The sequence below is a fragment of the Rosa chinensis genome, chromosome 1 (genome assembly GCF_002994745.2).
Source record: "Rosa chinensis cultivar Old Blush chromosome 1, RchiOBHm-V2, whole genome shotgun sequence".
In the NCBI taxonomy this organism is placed as follows: domain Eukaryota; kingdom Viridiplantae; phylum Streptophyta; class Magnoliopsida; order Rosales; family Rosaceae; genus Rosa; species Rosa chinensis.
In genome coordinates, this window is record NC_037088.1 from 49,748,035 (window position 1) to 49,765,049 (window position 17,015).

General features: G+C 38.4%; 3 protein-coding genes across 6 annotated transcripts; 2 read left to right on the top strand and 1 right to left on the bottom strand.

The window, feature by feature from the left end:
• Positions 1 to 229: 229 nt before the first annotated feature.
• On the bottom strand, positions 230 to 4,627 carry LOC112181890 (protein REVEILLE 3). 3 transcript variants are annotated; one of them, XM_024320293.2, is made up of 9 exons: positions 4,114 to 4,627; positions 3,666 to 3,723; positions 2,781 to 2,904; positions 2,500 to 2,676; positions 2,231 to 2,359; positions 1,745 to 1,854; positions 1,538 to 1,597; positions 751 to 868; positions 230 to 675 (listed from the first exon to the last, which is right to left on the bottom strand). In XM_024320293.2, the coding sequence occupies exons 1-8, from the start codon at positions 4,371 to 4,373 to the stop codon at positions 761 to 763; spliced, it is 1,026 nt and encodes a 341-aa protein (XP_024176061.1). In that variant the 5' UTR covers positions 4,374 to 4,627; the 3' UTR covers positions 230 to 675; positions 751 to 760. The 3 variants fall into 3 exon arrangements, with proteins under 3 accessions (XP_024176061.1, XP_040368356.1, XP_040368355.1); XM_040512422.1 differs by having other exon boundaries at positions 1,534 to 1,597; XM_040512421.1 differs by lacking the exon at positions 1,538 to 1,597.
• A 6,482-nt stretch (positions 4,628 to 11,109) lies between these two features.
• LOC121051627 lies at positions 11,110 to 13,479 on the top strand. Of its 2 annotated transcripts, none has more exons than XM_040514319.1 (5): positions 11,110 to 12,636; positions 12,727 to 12,925; positions 13,019 to 13,176; positions 13,249 to 13,375; positions 13,465 to 13,479. In XM_040514319.1, the coding sequence occupies exon 1, from the start codon at positions 11,131 to 11,133 to the stop codon at positions 12,460 to 12,462; it is 1,332 nt and encodes a 443-aa protein (XP_040370253.1). In that variant the 5' UTR covers positions 11,110 to 11,130; the 3' UTR covers positions 12,463 to 12,636; positions 12,727 to 12,925; positions 13,019 to 13,176; positions 13,249 to 13,375; positions 13,465 to 13,479. The 2 variants fall into 2 exon arrangements, with proteins under 2 accessions (XP_040370253.1, XP_040370249.1); XM_040514315.1 differs by having other exon boundaries at positions 11,110 to 12,405.
• Positions 13,076 to 15,167, top strand: LOC112168882 (lariat debranching enzyme-like). The gene is made up of 7 exons (XM_024305820.2): positions 13,076 to 13,176; positions 13,437 to 13,632; positions 13,721 to 13,903; positions 13,993 to 14,111; positions 14,253 to 14,392; positions 14,494 to 14,613; positions 14,758 to 15,167. Exons 1-7 carry the CDS (start codon positions 13,076 to 13,078, stop codon positions 14,844 to 14,846), a joined length of 948 nt encoding a protein of 315 aa, XP_024161588.2. The 3' UTR covers positions 14,847 to 15,167.
• Positions 15,168 to 17,015: the final 1,848 nt, after the last annotated feature.

Here is a 17,015-nt window from a genome sequence, read left to right on the forward strand (position 1 = left end):
TTGACTTGCCTTACCTGAAAAAAATTTCTGGATCCGCCCCTGATTGAAAGGTCATAGTGTCACAACTCACATGTATGTATCTACATCATTCTCTAGAGGCACATTCGGAGAGATTCTATTTAACAGGATTGACTTAGAATAAAATCCATCTGGAATACTCGTATAAACTCCAGTCCAGCACTTTCAGATGGAAACCATAAGAATATGAATATATACCCAAAACACAAAAGAAACTTATATGGGAATCCCCATCCAAGTGGTATTATTAAGATTGTGGTACTTCTTGAGTTTGGATACATGAGGCGTGAAAGGGATTCCTAAACTCAGATTGAAACTTCACGAGGCTGAGAAGTACCACAAACGTAGTATCCACTGGAGTTGGATGCACTATCATTAACTCCTTTCCTTATTCACTAGCATGTCAAAACCAAAAACATGTCTAAACAACCATGTACAGCCAACAGATGTACAACTCACAAACTCTATACAAGACAACCAGGGCGGACACTGAATTGACTGTATCATCCTTCATTTCTTGATGACCTGGTTAAAGTAAAACTGGCATTGATTCTTCGACAAGCTGCACGGTAACTAATCTATCCTGCATATTCCGCATATTTACAAAGACTCCACGCTAAAACTGTTAAGTGAACTTCATCGTTCCGCACCATTCCCCTGGAATTCACAGTTTAGAGTGAAAAATGGGTACACAAAAATTGCATATATTAAGAAGTTGGAAGTTTCATTTACCTTCCGTTTCCTAAGTAGATAGGATGGCATTCTCCGATTTACCATGGCAAGAAAAGTTGCAATCGTTCTCAGGTTTAGCTTTCTCAGATTTCATTTCATATGATAAAAGTATCCTTCTCTGTGTAAAGATCAACAGAACCGTTAGGTATGGTCTCACAACATATTTTATTTAAGCTGCTAGAAAAGACGAGCCCATACTAAATTATTAGCTTGTCCACCTCGAAATGAAAGCATGTTTCAGATGGGTTCTAAGGTTATTAATCTAAACAAAATGGCTGTAAAATGGTCGTTTTACAAATTAAATTGACTTGTATGGCATCCACCCTGTTCAGATGACGAGGGAAACTACAGGTAATAGCTGAATCGTGAACAGGCATAAATGTGTGAGCTGCATTCTTAGATCAGCAGCTAATAATTGCTATCTAGAGGAATTCCGTTATATGGTAAATGCAGAAGATATGGGCTTGACACTGTGTCTCTCAGACATTTGTTCCTTATAACAATTATCACCACAGAGTCGGCACAAACTTAAACCGATCTGTGAGCTAAATTGTCGTGCAAGGGTATCTCAAATTCTTAAAGAAGTAGATTTTTATTATGCCAGAATGACAGCTCAGTGTAGGCACATCACAGAGCTAGGTGTGAAAAATTATGCATCTCACTAATTGTGCAGTTCAAAAACCAAAGAAGACAAACAGGTGGAATGTTTACAATGTCACTTAAAACACCCAAGAACATATAAAGCTGTCAAGAAAGAAATACTGTCATTTAGCGGGAAAGTACTTGCATGATCCTCAAACTCGGGACTTGTTAAATTAATGGATAGATTTCGCATCAACAAAAGTGCCTGCGAAAGGTGAGTGAGTACATGAGCAACCCCTTAGCAGTCAGAGAAAGACCAGACATGACTTGATATTAGTCTTGACTGTTAGCTCTGAATTGCCAAATTAAAAATTAAAATAACAAATGTTGGCAAGATTCTAAACTGACATACTGTCTCCAAATTTATAGGGTCCATTTGTTTCAGTCTCTCCAAATGACTAGTCGAATTGGGGTCAAAAACACTGCCGATGAATTTATACACCTGAGCAAAATCTGGCAAAACTGCACAAACAGGAACTACAGTTAATACTGAAAGAACTGCAACAACTGTCATGAACAATGATATCAATGCAATACTAGAGTAGAATCAATATCTGTTTGGGAGTTGCATGCAAGGAGCATATTAACTCTTAAGAAGAAGAGCATAAACAAGTGCATAGCATGAGTATTACTGTGATGGAATATAGATCATTTCTGCAGTCATAGGCAAACAACTGAAAATATAAAGAAATGAAAAAATAAAAAATTATGAAAAACAGTATTTGACGGGTAAAGGAATAATGGCGTCCCTTAGGTAGCTATTATGTTTAACAACCAATAAAAATTACTTGAGGCATATTAAGGATTCACCAAAAGAAAAATGAGAAAGAATTTTAACCTCTCTGTGGCTGGCGATGACATGCTCGACCAACTGTCTCACCCATTAGCCAAGTTGTAGGCTTGCTTTCATTACTACTACTGTAGCAAGAGTTCTGTGCATCTGTTGAACCAGCTAGCTTTCCATCATCTAAGAAATAACATAATAAAGACTATAATTTAACATTAACTTTTATGAGAATGATTTAACAACATCGAGCAAACTTCAAACTTCTTATTATCACGAAAAACAAAAAAATAAAGACCAAGATAGGTGGGAAAAACTGAAACCTTTAGTTATTTGTGATGCATTGACTGGAGGCACATAACTATGACTCCAGGAAGATAAACTTGCACTGGTAACTGGAGTGCCAAGCACAAATGAGGAGTCTGGCTGGTAAGCATATCCATGTTCAAGCAAAGCAGATGAGGATTCAAATGGCACAACAACTTGAGATGCTACTGGAGCTGCCAGATATTAACTTATAAACAAGAATTCTTTTAATAATAAAAAATATAAAAAAAAGTAAAATTGCCAAGAAAGCAATGGTTGACTATGCTGAGTTGCTGACCACTTTTAGGAGCTTTTTGTGGGTATGGATGAGTTGCCTTCCTCTTTGGCCGAGGAGGAGGTACATGCTCGCTTGTCCCTTTTTTCTGAACCTTCAAAAAGTACTTTTGTGCATGGCTACGTATCTGACAAGGATAACACTTATCTTTAGTACGATGAAGACATGTAGAATTTACAGACAGAAATGAAGGAAAGAGGATATAAACTAAGCAAAGATTTAAGGAGGTGCTCTAACCGTCTCCAGGTTCTATAGGTAGAGAAGCATAGCAACTTGCAAAACAGGTGTTTGGTCGTTAATTATTTTCTTTACGTCAAATGAAATAACATGCCTGAACTGACATACGTAAAACTTCAATTATTAACCATGCCAAATTTTTCCAGAAGATCAGGAGACTATATCAATTTTATTAGCACCTATGATTCAAAATTGCAACATAATCTAATGTACATTATCCAATAAAATGAATGTTATGTTGTTATATTTTATGTGGTTAGCTAGCATTGAAATTCCGCTGAGCAGTTAATTTTACTGGTGAGTTCATACACACAAGACAATCAGTTTCTGCTCAATCAACAAAAGATGCTGCAGCCATGAAATTTCAAGAGGCAACCTTGCAGAACCCTACAAAATTTTCGAGACTCTTATGGTACCCACATGTATAAACAAAATCTATCTCTCTCCATGGAACATATAGGTAGTTCACTATAAATTTAAGAATGACAACCTGACATGACAGAACAAAGAGAATATCAAAACCTAACAAAACCACCCAACTTTACTTTTATTATACATACATGTAAACCATTCCACTTCATGCTTCAACTAACCATTCAAAGTTCAGAAATCTTTTGTTCATACCTAAGTCCGACTATGATAAGTACTCACCTGAATAACCGTTTTTGAGCCAATAAATGCTTCAATCTTCTTCCAGTCGCGGTCAAATCTGCATCGACAACAAAAACAATTACTCACATAAGTCGTAACCCACAAAGCTTACAACCACAGTAGCTCATCAAAAACACACCCACAACACTATTCTTTTACATATACAAAACAACATCACAATGTCTCACTTCTCCCCAACTAAAAAGCCTCTATCTCACTCATCCCAAACCCCAAAACACTCACCCTTTTAGCTCCACAGTCAGCTAATTAAGTATATAAAACATTTGAATTACCTATAATCACAAGTAACAAATCTCCAAAAACCAAATGAACTCTAAAGATTGAAAAACTTTCTCATATATTTTCACCTAAACCAAGCAGAGCTTAAATTCCCAGACACAAAATCAAAAACCAACAAAAAAAAAAAAAGTGAAATAGGAGAGCTTACAGCTGGAGAGCTTCTAGAAACTTGTCGTGCTCCTGTTCAGTCCAGCTCTCCCTGGACTTGGTAATCGTATAGGGTTTCCGGATCTTCTTGCTCAGATCGTCGGCCAACGACGCGGCGTTTTGGGGCGCGGACGACGTGGTGGTGGTGGTCGTAGAAGGCGTCGTGGGCGGCGGCACGGAATTGAGGCCGGGAAGGCCCATGTTGGTGGGATCGAATAAGTAGAAACCCTGAGGTGCTGGGTTTGGGTTCACAGACACCATAAGCTACTGATGAGCTAGAAGCTCTCTCTATCTCTATCTCTCAAAGCCTTAAAGAGGGGTTTTGAACTCTGTGTGAAGAGGGGTTTTGAACTTTGCGAAAGCTACAGGAAAGTAGAAGAGGGGTTTTGAACTCTGTGTGATTTGTGAACTGGGGTTTTTCTGGGTGAGATGATTTTGGTTCGTGCGTTTGGGGTTTTCGGAGTTTTTGGTAGGAAATGTGGTTTAGAAATGCAACCGCCCATTTGGCTATTTCACTCTTTTCATATTTATACATAATCCTTTGAAAAAAATTATGGTTGGGTAAATTTTTTTAAAATTTTTAATTTAACGATGCTCTCTACCCCCGTAGTGACGTGTGATACTGATCCATAGATTAGTCATGTGATTTGACTAATTTTAAACTGGTATAGTGTAGTTAGTGGGAAGTATATTGTTTAAAAAGTAGTAATCTACCTAATTATGTAAATTAAGAAGACTTTTTAATTATTGTCGAGTGTTTTTACTGTAAACCATTACAGACTTCTTTTAACAAATACATTGTAATTATTCTCGAATTTTGTTTATATTATGTGTGACTATTTATCAATAGATTAAGATTAATATATTTTATAAGATATCTGAAATTTATTAACAACTAATTATAAACATGAATTTTGTGTGGCGAATAACAATTATGCACGACTTGTTAAGTTTATAATGTATTTTTGAAGTAGCAAGTGAAGGTAATAATTAACAAAGCTGTCATATTTTCATCTCCAGAGTCCGAACACAAATTTATATGCCATTGGTCTGCAAATTTATTTGTGTTTTTTTTTTTGGTTACAAAGGAGGCCAAATAAGGCCTAAACACAATAACAGCAAAAACAAACAAATATTCTGGGCATTCCCAGTTCTTCTAGGCTTAGCACAAATTTATCTGTCTTTGAACAAGAACAATTATTTTTTCTTTTCACATCCAAAGAAAATAAGAAAATGTTTATTCAAAGAAAAATACAAATAAAAAACAAACTCCCTTTCACTGTTCAGCAGACAACTTGCTTATTCTGAACAAGTGGGCCCATCCTTGTGTACTTACTTTGTTCTGGCCGTACGCGTGGCAGTATTTTGCACACGATACCAAATCTATGCGCTGAGCACTGAGAAAGTGGCACGTGGCAAGTATTGGACGGCAATTTTAGCTACGTGGAACAAAGCAATTGGTCGTTACCTAATTTAGGGAATGATCAAACGTCCGACGTCCGTATTCTCAAGCGGCACAATTGTTAACTTTTGCCACTGTTTTTGGTTACGACCAAGATGAGAGCTTCGAGTGAATTCGATTCCATCGGTTTGGTCCCTATTTTTAGTAAGAGTTTTTCTATTGGAACCTCCAAATTTACTCATTTGACTTCTGTGCTTTTTACATCTCTTATCAAATTTTCAAATACTAAATTTACTCACTAAACCTCACTAAAGTTCCTCAAATAACCTCACTCATGTAATTTGCAAATAAATTATTAGCTTTAAAATAAAAAATAGTCATTTCAATGATTTTATCAATTTATAAATCTTAACTAAATATACATTTCTTAATCAAACTTGAGTTTCAAAAATTAATGTCTAATCAATAAGAAAATGCCATGAACTATTATGTTTTTTTTAATTTTTTTTTCTATTTTAGCTGTGTAGAAAAAAAAATGAATAAATCATTTGTTTTTATTCTAAAAAAAAAAAGATTTATTCTCAAAAAAAAATCATTCTTTTTTTAGTGTTTTTTTTTCTGTATTTTTTGTACCACATGATTAATTATTTAATTTTTTTATTTTTATTTTACAAATATAATGGATTGACTTAGATTCAGGTCATAAATCATAAGACGGTTTATTTTGTTTTCCCTCATCAATATGCGTTCAACATATATATCATACATTTTTATGTCACATGATCTTAAATTCTTAATCATATTTTTAATTCTTATTAAATATATATGAATGCTTTAATGAGTATGTAGTGAAATTGGAAAATGAAAATAGATAAGGAAAATAATAAGGAATACAATCTAATATTATTGAATTGGAAAGTCTACATAAAATAAATATAATATTTTTTTGGGTATAATTATTGTCCTTAATAGTCATTTTATAGTAGGTTATATATGTCATTTGATAATTCATAATAGAGTGAGGTCAAGTGAGCAAATTTGGAGGTCCCAATAGAAACTCTCTTTTAGTAATACTCGTCAATTGAATTTTCAATTTTCATTCAATTTATTTTGGTTCATGTTTTAGGGAATCGATATTTGAGAGAAAATTATTGTGTATTCATTGATAATAGGGGCCTCTTTATATAAATGATTATAATGCATAGAATCCGAATCATACAAAGAAAGGTAATCATACATTAAATAGGAATATCTAGATCCTTCTAATTCAACTCTATTACCATTAGGTCAAGTATCCTAGGATTTGGATCAGACACACAAATAGGGATCTACTTGAACACTCCCCCTTGTGTCGCCCAAACGCGGTGCTTCTCTCGTTGTCTCGCTAAAAACCTTGTCGAGTAACAAAAACCCAGTGGGACAAAAATAACATTGGTCGAAGAGGAAAAAGAGCACAACACACCCTTCACGTTTCGAGACCATACATGTAGACACCTCCCCATGATGTCTGCATCTCCCCCTGATGACTACGGTCATTGGAGTTCGGATAATTTCCGCAAACGATGCTACCAACATGTTTCTCGAAAGTGGAATTTAGGCAATGACTTAATGATCAAGTCTGCCATACTGTCCTCATATTGAACCTAGTTCACTTTGATCTTGAGGAGAGTCTGTTGTTACTGATTATGCTTGGTGTTGTCGCTTTTGATGTAGTCCTGCTTCATTTGTTCAAAGCAAGTAGCATTATCCTAAATGCTTGTAGGCTCATATGTAGTAGACTTCAAACCACAATTGTTCAAACATGCGTAATTATGGATTCAATCCATAAACATTCAAGAACCACTTCGTGAAAAGTAATAATCACTGCATGGTTCGAAGATATAGTGACTAAAGTCTGATCTGTAGACCTCCAAGATATCACGGTCTTTTCCTATGGTGAACACTTAACCAGTTTAGGAATGACCTTTGTATGGGTCAGAGATCTATACCCAATATCAGCAAAACCTTCCAAAACACATGTCGTTTTGGGATGGGGATAGTGGACACAGACCAGTGTTGGCGGCGATCCTGGTGTGTGATGGGTCTGAATCCATCGTCTCTCTATAGGGATAGAACAAGCCCATATCAATCGTACATCTCAAGTACCGAAAGATATCTTTTACACCAATCCAATGGCGTCGTGTTGGTGCACAGCTAAACCTAACTAACAAGTTCACAACATATGAAATGTCTGGTCTTGTGCATTGAGGTAAGTACAATAATGCGCCTATTGTACTCATGTAAGACACTTCTGCCTTTAGCACATCTTCGTCATCATCTTTCAGACGAAGATGATTCTTTTCAAGATCAAGACTACGGACGATCATAGGGGTGCTTGAAGGCTTGACCTTGTCAAAATGCCTAAGCATCTATCAACACGATGCTCAAGTTCCAAACTGAGACATAATGGTGTTCTCCCAAAAAATCATTCATCTCAAACTTGGATTTCAAGTGTTCAGCGGTTTCTCTTAACTCTTTAAAGGTTTCTAATGAAGATCATGTCCAACATGAACTGCGATAGAATCAGAAACTTGTTATGGAAATGCTCGGGATATCCCTTCCCAATCAAGTAGTCACTTTTAGCGAGCGTTTTAACCTTTATTGTGAACGCGCTCCGTGGTCTAGAGCCACTTAACTTGGGTAAATGAAGTTCACCATGAACCTTCATGTATATTCCATATCTAGATCCCCATATAGATACGTAGTGACCACATGTGTAAGCTGCATGTTCAGTTATTCGGAAACTACCAAACTAACATGGTAGTGGAGTGCAATGACATCCATTACGAGGGAATATGACTCATCGTAGTCGATTCTAGGGCGTTTTGTGAGAAGCCTTTCGCCATAAGGCGAGATTTCCATCTCTTTTTCTCATCACGCTTTCTAACGAAGGCCCATTAGTCAATAGGTTTTATGTTAGGAGGTGTTGGCATCACTGGCTCAAAAAACCTTCCTCTTCATTAGAGAATCCAACTTAACCTAGATCTCTTCATTAGAGAATCCAACTTAACCTAAATCGCATCTTTCCATTTAGGCCAAATTTCTCTACGTTGGCATTCATTCATTAAAGAGAAAAATTCAATCACCATCCCCAAACTATGCTGCCAAGGCCAATTTGATACCCGAACTCTCAAAAGTATCAATGTGATACCCAAACATATATTTTGACATCAACGTGATATTTCCGTCAAAAATTCCTAACGGCTCCGTTATTTGATGACGTGGCAAGCACGTGGAGATAAAAAAAGAAGTTAAATGACCAACTTACCCTTTTGTTTTTGTTAATTCATTTTTATTTATATTTTTCTTTTTCTTTTCATTTCTTCTTCTTCTTCTTCTTCTTCTTCTTCTTCTTCTGTTCTAACTAAACCGCCGCACCTCCGAAGCAAGCTCCGCCACCAGCCACCAGCCACTCACCCCAAAATGAATTCTGATTTCGGCCTCGAACGCGAGCTCGGCCCCGACCACAGTTACCGCCTCCAACATCAAGAATATCACATTACATGCAAATGCAGCAATTTGACAACTTCTAATCCAATTCAAATTGAGAAAACAAGAACAAACAATTCAACTTCTAATCCAAAATTTCAATCTCCCATCTCCACTCCCAAAATTGGAATCCCACCTGAAAACTTTCACGGTCAATATTAGAGGCAGCCGGCGACCCAAGCATTTGATGAACCCACGGCCACCGCTACCATCAAGGCCGTTCGACCACTTCTGCCACCACGACTCCGACGCCAGCTTCGCCAGCAGCCGCTCCTCCAACGGAATCAGCGGTGGCCCCGGAGGCTCCATCTCCAACTTCGAGCTCTACAAAGACCGCCCCTACCAACTTCGACCTCTAGTCAACCTATTTATCTCAAAATCATCTCCACAATACATCCAACAATTTCTATACCTTCAACAATCAACAATTCTCAACGATTTGGCCGGAAAAATTAACAAAAAAAAACCAAGAACTCGTCAGTTATTGTTCACGCCACTGTTCACACTCTCAAACACCTTCAAATCTTCCTTCACCGATCATGAAAAGCTGCAAGAGGTTAGGGATGAAGGTTAGCTTCGACCCAGCAACAAAAATCCCAAAGAAATTTGGTCGGAAACCGAAGATCAAAGGAATCTCCGATTTCCCCCTTTTCTGGAAATCCCTCTTCGATTTCTTCTCAAATCAAGGCTACCCAATTCAGAAATCTTACCTTAGATGCAAGAGGAGGAAGAGAGGATCCTCTAATAGCCGGTGATGAGGCCGGCGGCGGTGATTCCACCGGAAATGGGTTTCGGGTCTGAAGAGAAGAGAAAGAAGGGGAGGCTGGAGTCGGTTCTCCTGAATTCACTCTCTCTCTCTCTCTCTCTCTCTCTCACCTTTTTACCCACTTTCCATCAATTCCTACCTCTCCTCTCACTCCTCCAAGTCTTCCTCAAATTCCCAATCCCTCCCGCCAGAAAATATCACCGAGACCCTCAAATTTGTCGTCGCCCTCTCGGTGATTGCCAAATTAGAACCCTCCCCAATCAAACCAGACGAGAGTCGCCGATCAGAGGAGGGAGAGCGAGGGAGAGAGAGATGGAGAAGCTCTGTGCTTTGGTGTTTTTGGGGTTTAGGAGTCGCCGATTAGAGGGGTGGGGAGAGAGAGAGAGCGAGAGAGAGCTTTGTGTTTTTATTTTTATTTTTATATTTTTTAATTACTTAGTAGTGAAAGTCTATTCTGCCCCTGATAAAAATATCACATAGGACCCACGTGTTTGCCACGTCAGCAAATAGACGGCCCCGTTAGGAATTTTTGACGGAAGTATCACGTTGATGTCAAAATACGTGTTTGGATATCACGTTGATACTTTTGAGAGTTCGGATATCAAATTGGCCTTGGCAGCATAGTTTGGGGATGGTGACTGAATTTTTCTCCAAATTAAATGGCCTATTAGCTCAGCTGGTTAGAGCATCGTGCTAATAACGAGAAGGTCGAGACCTGCATGGGCCAAATTGAACTTTTTAATTTATCTTTTGTTTTTTCTGTAAAATTGGGTTGGGCTCCTTAGGCCCCAGATCTGTGGTGAATTTTGAGTGTTGATCTGTGTTGCCTATCATCATGAATACCGATATTGACTTAAGAAATTGTCTATTGTCCAACTTCTGCAATTTGATTCCGGTTCACTTAGATGGCTCTAACTATGTCACATGGAAGTTTTTGTTAGAGACAATGTTAAGAGGTTGTGGCCTGATGAAATATGTCGATGGATCATTTCCTTGTCCTTCACAATACATGATCACAAAAGAAGGTGGTGTCTTATCTGAAATGACAGCAGAGTACCTTATTTGGAAACAAAATGATTATGCTATTTTGACTTTGCTTGTTGCTAGTCTATCTAGTGGTGTACTCTCTTTTGTTGTTGGCAGTAACACTTCTAGAGACCTTTGGTGTTTGCTTAAAGAGAGGTATGCCTCTACTTCTTGGTTTAACAAAGAGCAACTAAAGAGCAACTTTTACAAACTTAAAAAAAGGGTCAGATTCTATTGACAGTTACCTGGATCGAGTGAAGATTGCTTGTGATCAGTTGGCTAATGTAGGGATTCATATGACAGATGAAGACATAATTGTTTCTGTTCTACTTGGTTTGCCATCAGCCTATACTACCATGAAGACTATAATCAGGGCTAAGCATAACCCCATTTCAATGCAAGAGTTAAGGTCTCTTTTGCTCATTGCTGAAGCTGAACTTGAAGAGGTTGACAAGTCTCTTTCCTTGCCTTCCACTACTGAAATCATAGCACAAGATGATAATATCAGAGGGTCTACTCCTGCACCAACTCTTATTACAAATGCCAAATCTGATGTTAATTCTATGATGCCTACAAGTAGTGTTGCCTCTTCTATTGGATATAATGTGCATTCCATGTCTAATTCAAGTCCTTCACAATCTGCTGCTAGTCCTGGACCTCAACCTCCATACATGACAAATGCTTCATCACCTTGTACTCCCACATTTGTTGATTATTTGCAGACATCATATCTGGGATTTCCTCAACCAAGTGCAAATACATGTCTCACCCAACCTACTGATTTCTTTGCTCACAACAATGGTGGTTTGCTTCAACGATTTGGTGCTCATATGCCTCAAATGCAAACCAATAGTTACTTATTGCAGCTTGTAGCTCCTTCTACTTTCACTCCTTGTCATGCCTCGAATGATTATGCTGTCACGCCCTCAATTTCTATCAGTAATGGTGCAACTCATTCAATGCCTAACTCTGGATATGGGATGAATAATGGGACTGGTAATGAAAATTTCAATGGAGGATGCATGGTTCAAAATAGTGGTTACAATCATGTCCCTCAGTACAACCATTCACATCAGCAAGGGTTCTTTCTCAACAATGATTCCTACAATGGCATGCCACCTCAGCAAGGTTTTCACTCATTATCAACCAATATTACCTACTCAGCTGCAGGGTACACTGAAGACAAGATGAATTGTCCTAACTTTTCAAACAGAGGTACAAACTACTTCAACAGAGGCTGTGACTACAAGGATGACAACAACAAACCAAGAAGAAGCAACAACTCATCTCCTCACAATCCCATTGTGTGCCAAATCTGTGGAAAAAGAGGACATTGTGCATACAACTGTTATCAGAGAAATTCTCAGCCCCATAATATTGCTTTGAGCTCATATGTGAAATGTCAAATCTGCAGGACTTCTGGACACATTGCCAAACTTTGCAGATACAAGCAGCAGTCACAAACCTCCTCTCAACCCAAGTCCGCTTCCATTGCTGCTCAACCAAGTTCCTGTTCTTCCATGCCACTTATTTCTCCTGTTGACGTACACATATGGTGTGATAGCTTCCAGGTTTATTCACCATGGTTTTCTGCTCTTCTCAACAATTATACATATGTTCCAGCTTGATGATAGCATCCTCCCATCAAGCTGAGGAGGGGTGTTAGGATTGTGATCAAATATATCTGTTGAATATTGTTGCTTTTCTGCTATTAGCTTAATAAGGTCCGTTAGCGATCAGTTTCTTTGTGGTCATCAGTTCTCTTACACGCGTACCTCATCTGTTCTTTTCAGCTAGTATAAGTATGTACTCAGCTTTCATTTTGTAATCAACCTGATACGCAATACAATTTCTCTCTAATTTCCTCTGTATTTTCTGGGCTTCTCTATTAGAGCTTTCAGGCCGGAAAACCGACTGGAACAATTTCGGACCCAAAACAGGGCCTAATAGTCGGAACTGGGAATTGAGGTTGAGAATGAAAATTGCAGTAGAAGGATGTATGCACGGTGACCTGGAGAACCCTCCAACACATAGAAAAAGTTCATAACACCAAAATCGACCTCCTCCTCTGCTGTGGCGACCGACTTTCAGGTTTCACAAATCTTGCCTTCCTCTTTTGAATTTTCTTTTTTTCTTTCTTCCGGTAATGAAAATATGAAGAATAATTTGAATTAATTTTTATAGGCTGTGAGGAATGAGAAGGAGTTGGAGAGCTTGAGTGTGCCCCCCAAGTACCGGTCCATGAACTCCTTCTGGAAGTACTATTCCGGCGAGGAGATCGCTCCCTACCCCACCATATTCATCGGTGGCAATCACGAAGCTTCTAATTATTTGTGGGAACTGTGAGCATTCTAGTCCTCAATTCACTTGTTTGTTTCCGATTGCAGTGTCATTACTTGTTTATATTTGTATAGGTACTAGTACTACGGTGGGTGGGCGGCACCTAATATATACTTCTTGGGGTTTTCTGGGGTAGTTAAGTTCGGAAACCTTCGCATTGGTGGCCTCTCTGGAATTTATAAGTCGCGAGACTTCGTTCAGGTCTGTTTCAGCTAGCTTATGTTTTTGTTTTTGTGCCATTTCAGATTATTATTATTATTAGTTTTGAGTATCCATGGGTTCTTGAGCAGGACACTATGAGAGGCTCTGTATATCATGTTCGTGAGTATGATGTCCACAAACTCATGCAAGTTGAGGAACCAATCGATATTTTTCTTTCACATGATTGGCCTCTTGGCATCACGGATTGTGGGGACTGGAAGCAACTTGTTCGATACAAACCTCATTTTGAGACCGAGGTAATTGCAACATTCCCTGGCCTCAGTTTGTAAATTTTGATTGCTAGTATGTATACTTTATTACTTATGTCATTTATAATGTAATTAGGTTCGGGAAAGAACCCTGGGAAGTAAACCTGCTGCTCAATTGCTAGAAAAATTGAAACCACCCTATTGGTTTTCAGCCCATCTACACTGCAAATTTGCTGCTCGTGTTCAGCATGGGGAAGATGGTCCCGTGACTAATTTTCTTGCTCTTGATAAGTGTCTTCCTGGAAAGAAGTTATTGCAGGTGTTTGGTGTGCTTTGATTCTTAGAATGTTGTTTATAGGATGTTCCTTGTAGTCAGCTAATGGTTTTGTTTGTTGGCATGGTTTGAAGGTTCTTGATATTGACTCAGAGCCAGGGCTGTACGAGATTCAGTATGATGAAGAATGGCTAGAAATAACTCGAAGGTTTAACCCCATTTTCCCTCTCACAATCAGGAGTGCAAATTTCAGGTGAGTGCTTACTCAGGAATGTTATTGAGCATGCTACCAATAGGGGTCTTGGGTTGTGCTGACCATTCAAGCTTCCAAGCTCTCTGGTCTGTTCTACTTGTTAGAAGTAGCTGCAAAGTTTATTTCTATTTGTTAATCTAGGGGCGTACATATTGACAAGCAAGATTGTCGTCAATGGGTAAGGAGGAAGCTACAAGCAAGAGGAGCCCGACCTTTTGAATTCAGCCAGACAGCTTCATCTTATAATCCCTCTAATTCTGTCTCAAATGGCTCCTCGCCTGGTAGGAGTTTACAATGGGATTCATGTCTCCTTATTCTAATATCATGTTGAGTGCTGCTAAACCATAACATTTTGTTTTAATCTGTGTTTTTCTTTTGGCAGGATATACTCGGAATCCTCAAACAGAATCTTTGTTGCAGTTTCTGGAACTCCCTTATCTTCTTGATGACATGTCAGAATCTTCGGAAGTATCCAGGAGTCCTTTTCCATCAAGCAATAGAGGTAAAATTTCGTTCTCTGTCCTTGAAATGATGGTTTAAACTTTGCTGAGATTTTCTTAGAAGAATATATTTGAGTCTGTGCAGTTCGTTGTTAAAAACATTTTCCTTTAAAACAACCATAAATGTTTCTTTAAATTTCTTGAAGATGACAGCGAAGAGATTCCCATTGATGATGTGGACGAGTTAGAAGACCTTGCTGAAGAGGCTGGAGATGCTGAACATGAAGATGTTTGAAGATCCAGTGTGGTGATCATCCTTGGTTAGAGACATCCTTTTTGCTCTTCAAGAGTTTAGCTTTTTCTTCTTTTGGTGGAACATGTAGCTTCTGTTAGTTTCACAATATTTGGGTTTGAGCGTGTCTGACCAATGCGTTTAGGCTCTCTCTCTGTAAAGGGTGTATGTATTCTAATTTAATGTAAATGCCTGGATAGGTTGTTGTTCTTGCCTTCTGGCCTATTTTTTCAGTCAAACCCCTTCCAGCCTTGTGCCTGTTCTTATTTTTCTCGTTCTGTTGATTGTAAAATATCTCTAATTCAGTTTCTATTTTTTTTTTTTTTCCTTTCTTTCGTTCAGGAGTGAGTACATCTTATTCCATACTTGTCCCATAAGAACAAGAAGCATACCAAACATAGGGCATAAATACTTATAGGCTTCAGTGCTTTACATATGTGAGAGGCAATATTAGGAGATTTGAATTTCAAGTGTATTTGGCTGCCGTTTATGACAACCAATAACAAGCTCTATTCTATTCTTAGTTCATATTCATACATACTGATGCTTTGACACTACAGGAGCTCACACTATAGGAGCAGCTCATTGCAGTGCATTCAGTGACCGGTTCCAAGAAGACTCGAAAGGAAAATTCACACTCATTGACACATCTTTAGACAATGGCTATGCAGAGAAGCTCATGAAACAGTGCCCTCCAGGCGCAAATCCATCTATAACAGTCCAAAATGATCCTGAAACTTCCTCTTTTTTTTTATAATCATTACTACGGCAATCTGTTGGCCCACAGAGGGCTGTTTCAATCAGATTCTGTCCTGTTCACCGACAGTAGATCAAGCAAACAAGTGAAGAATTTTGCAGAAGACCAAGTTAGATTTTTTGAGAGTTGGGTTCAGTCATTCTTGAAGCTTACTAGCATTCATGTTAAGACAGGTGATGAAGGGGAAATTCGAGCATCTTGTCCAACAGCTAATACATGAATTAGGGATATTAAATTTAAAGTGTTACTTTGACATGCATATGGTTAGATTGTATTTGTCCATTAGAGGGGTTTTTCTGCATTGTTTGCTTTTTCTGGCACTCCTTTCACAAGACCAGTACAAAATGTCCTTTGTCATGCGAGTAGAGAGAAAATCGAAATGGTTGCTATCTATCATAAGGGAACAAAGAATATGAGAGAGACCCAGAACACCCAGCTGGTACTTTTACCTGAAATGCGTTAAATTTGGTGCTTTGGGTTGAAGATGAAGAAGATGTAGAGGGTTCTCAGTAGAGGTGGCAAACGGGCCGGCCCGGCCCGGTCCATTTTAAGCGGGCCTAGTCGTGCTTCGTGCCGTGCTTGGGCCGGCCCATTTATTATCGTGCCGGGCTCGTGCCGGCCCATTTACTTAAACATTAAGCCCGGCCCGGCCCATGGCCCAAGCCCATATCATGTCGGGCCGTGCTCGTGCCGGGTCAATAACAGGCCGTGCTCGTGCCTACCTACTATAAAGCACGATTTTAAAATCTTAATTTGAACAAATAAAAATTAATTTTATTTAACTATTTAGAAAATTAAAATAAATTAAGTTCTACAACGTTTTTCTTAATATTAGCTTTTTAAGATTAGATTTCTAACAATTTTTTATATTTCACTATAAGAAAGAAAGAAAAAAAAAACTCAAAATATATTGTTTTTAGTATATTATTGTGAGATTAATCTTTATTAATATAATGAAGATTTAGTATCTATTATTTTTTCCTTCATTCTATAGTTGTATTATTATGATATTAGTCTTTATTAATAAACATATATTTAATATTTAGAAAAAATACTTATGTCAAAACAATGATATAATGTTTTGTTTCATTATTTTGACAATATAAAAGAAAGTATTGGTGGAATTGTCATGAGATTTTAAATAAAAAAGTCTCATATTCAAATCTCATCATTATAAAAAAATGAAATTTTGTGTTTGTAACGGGCCGGCCCACAATATGTAGTGCTCGGGCCGTGCCAGGCCCATTACAGGCTCGGGCCGGGCCAATGGGCCAATATTCTTAGGCCCAGCCCGACCCGTTATTCTAATGTACTCGGGTCGTGCCGGGCCACTAACGGGCTTGGGCCGTGCTGGGCCTTTTTTAAACGTGCCGGGCCCGTGTCGTGCTCGTACTTTGTGGCCCGTTTGCCACCTC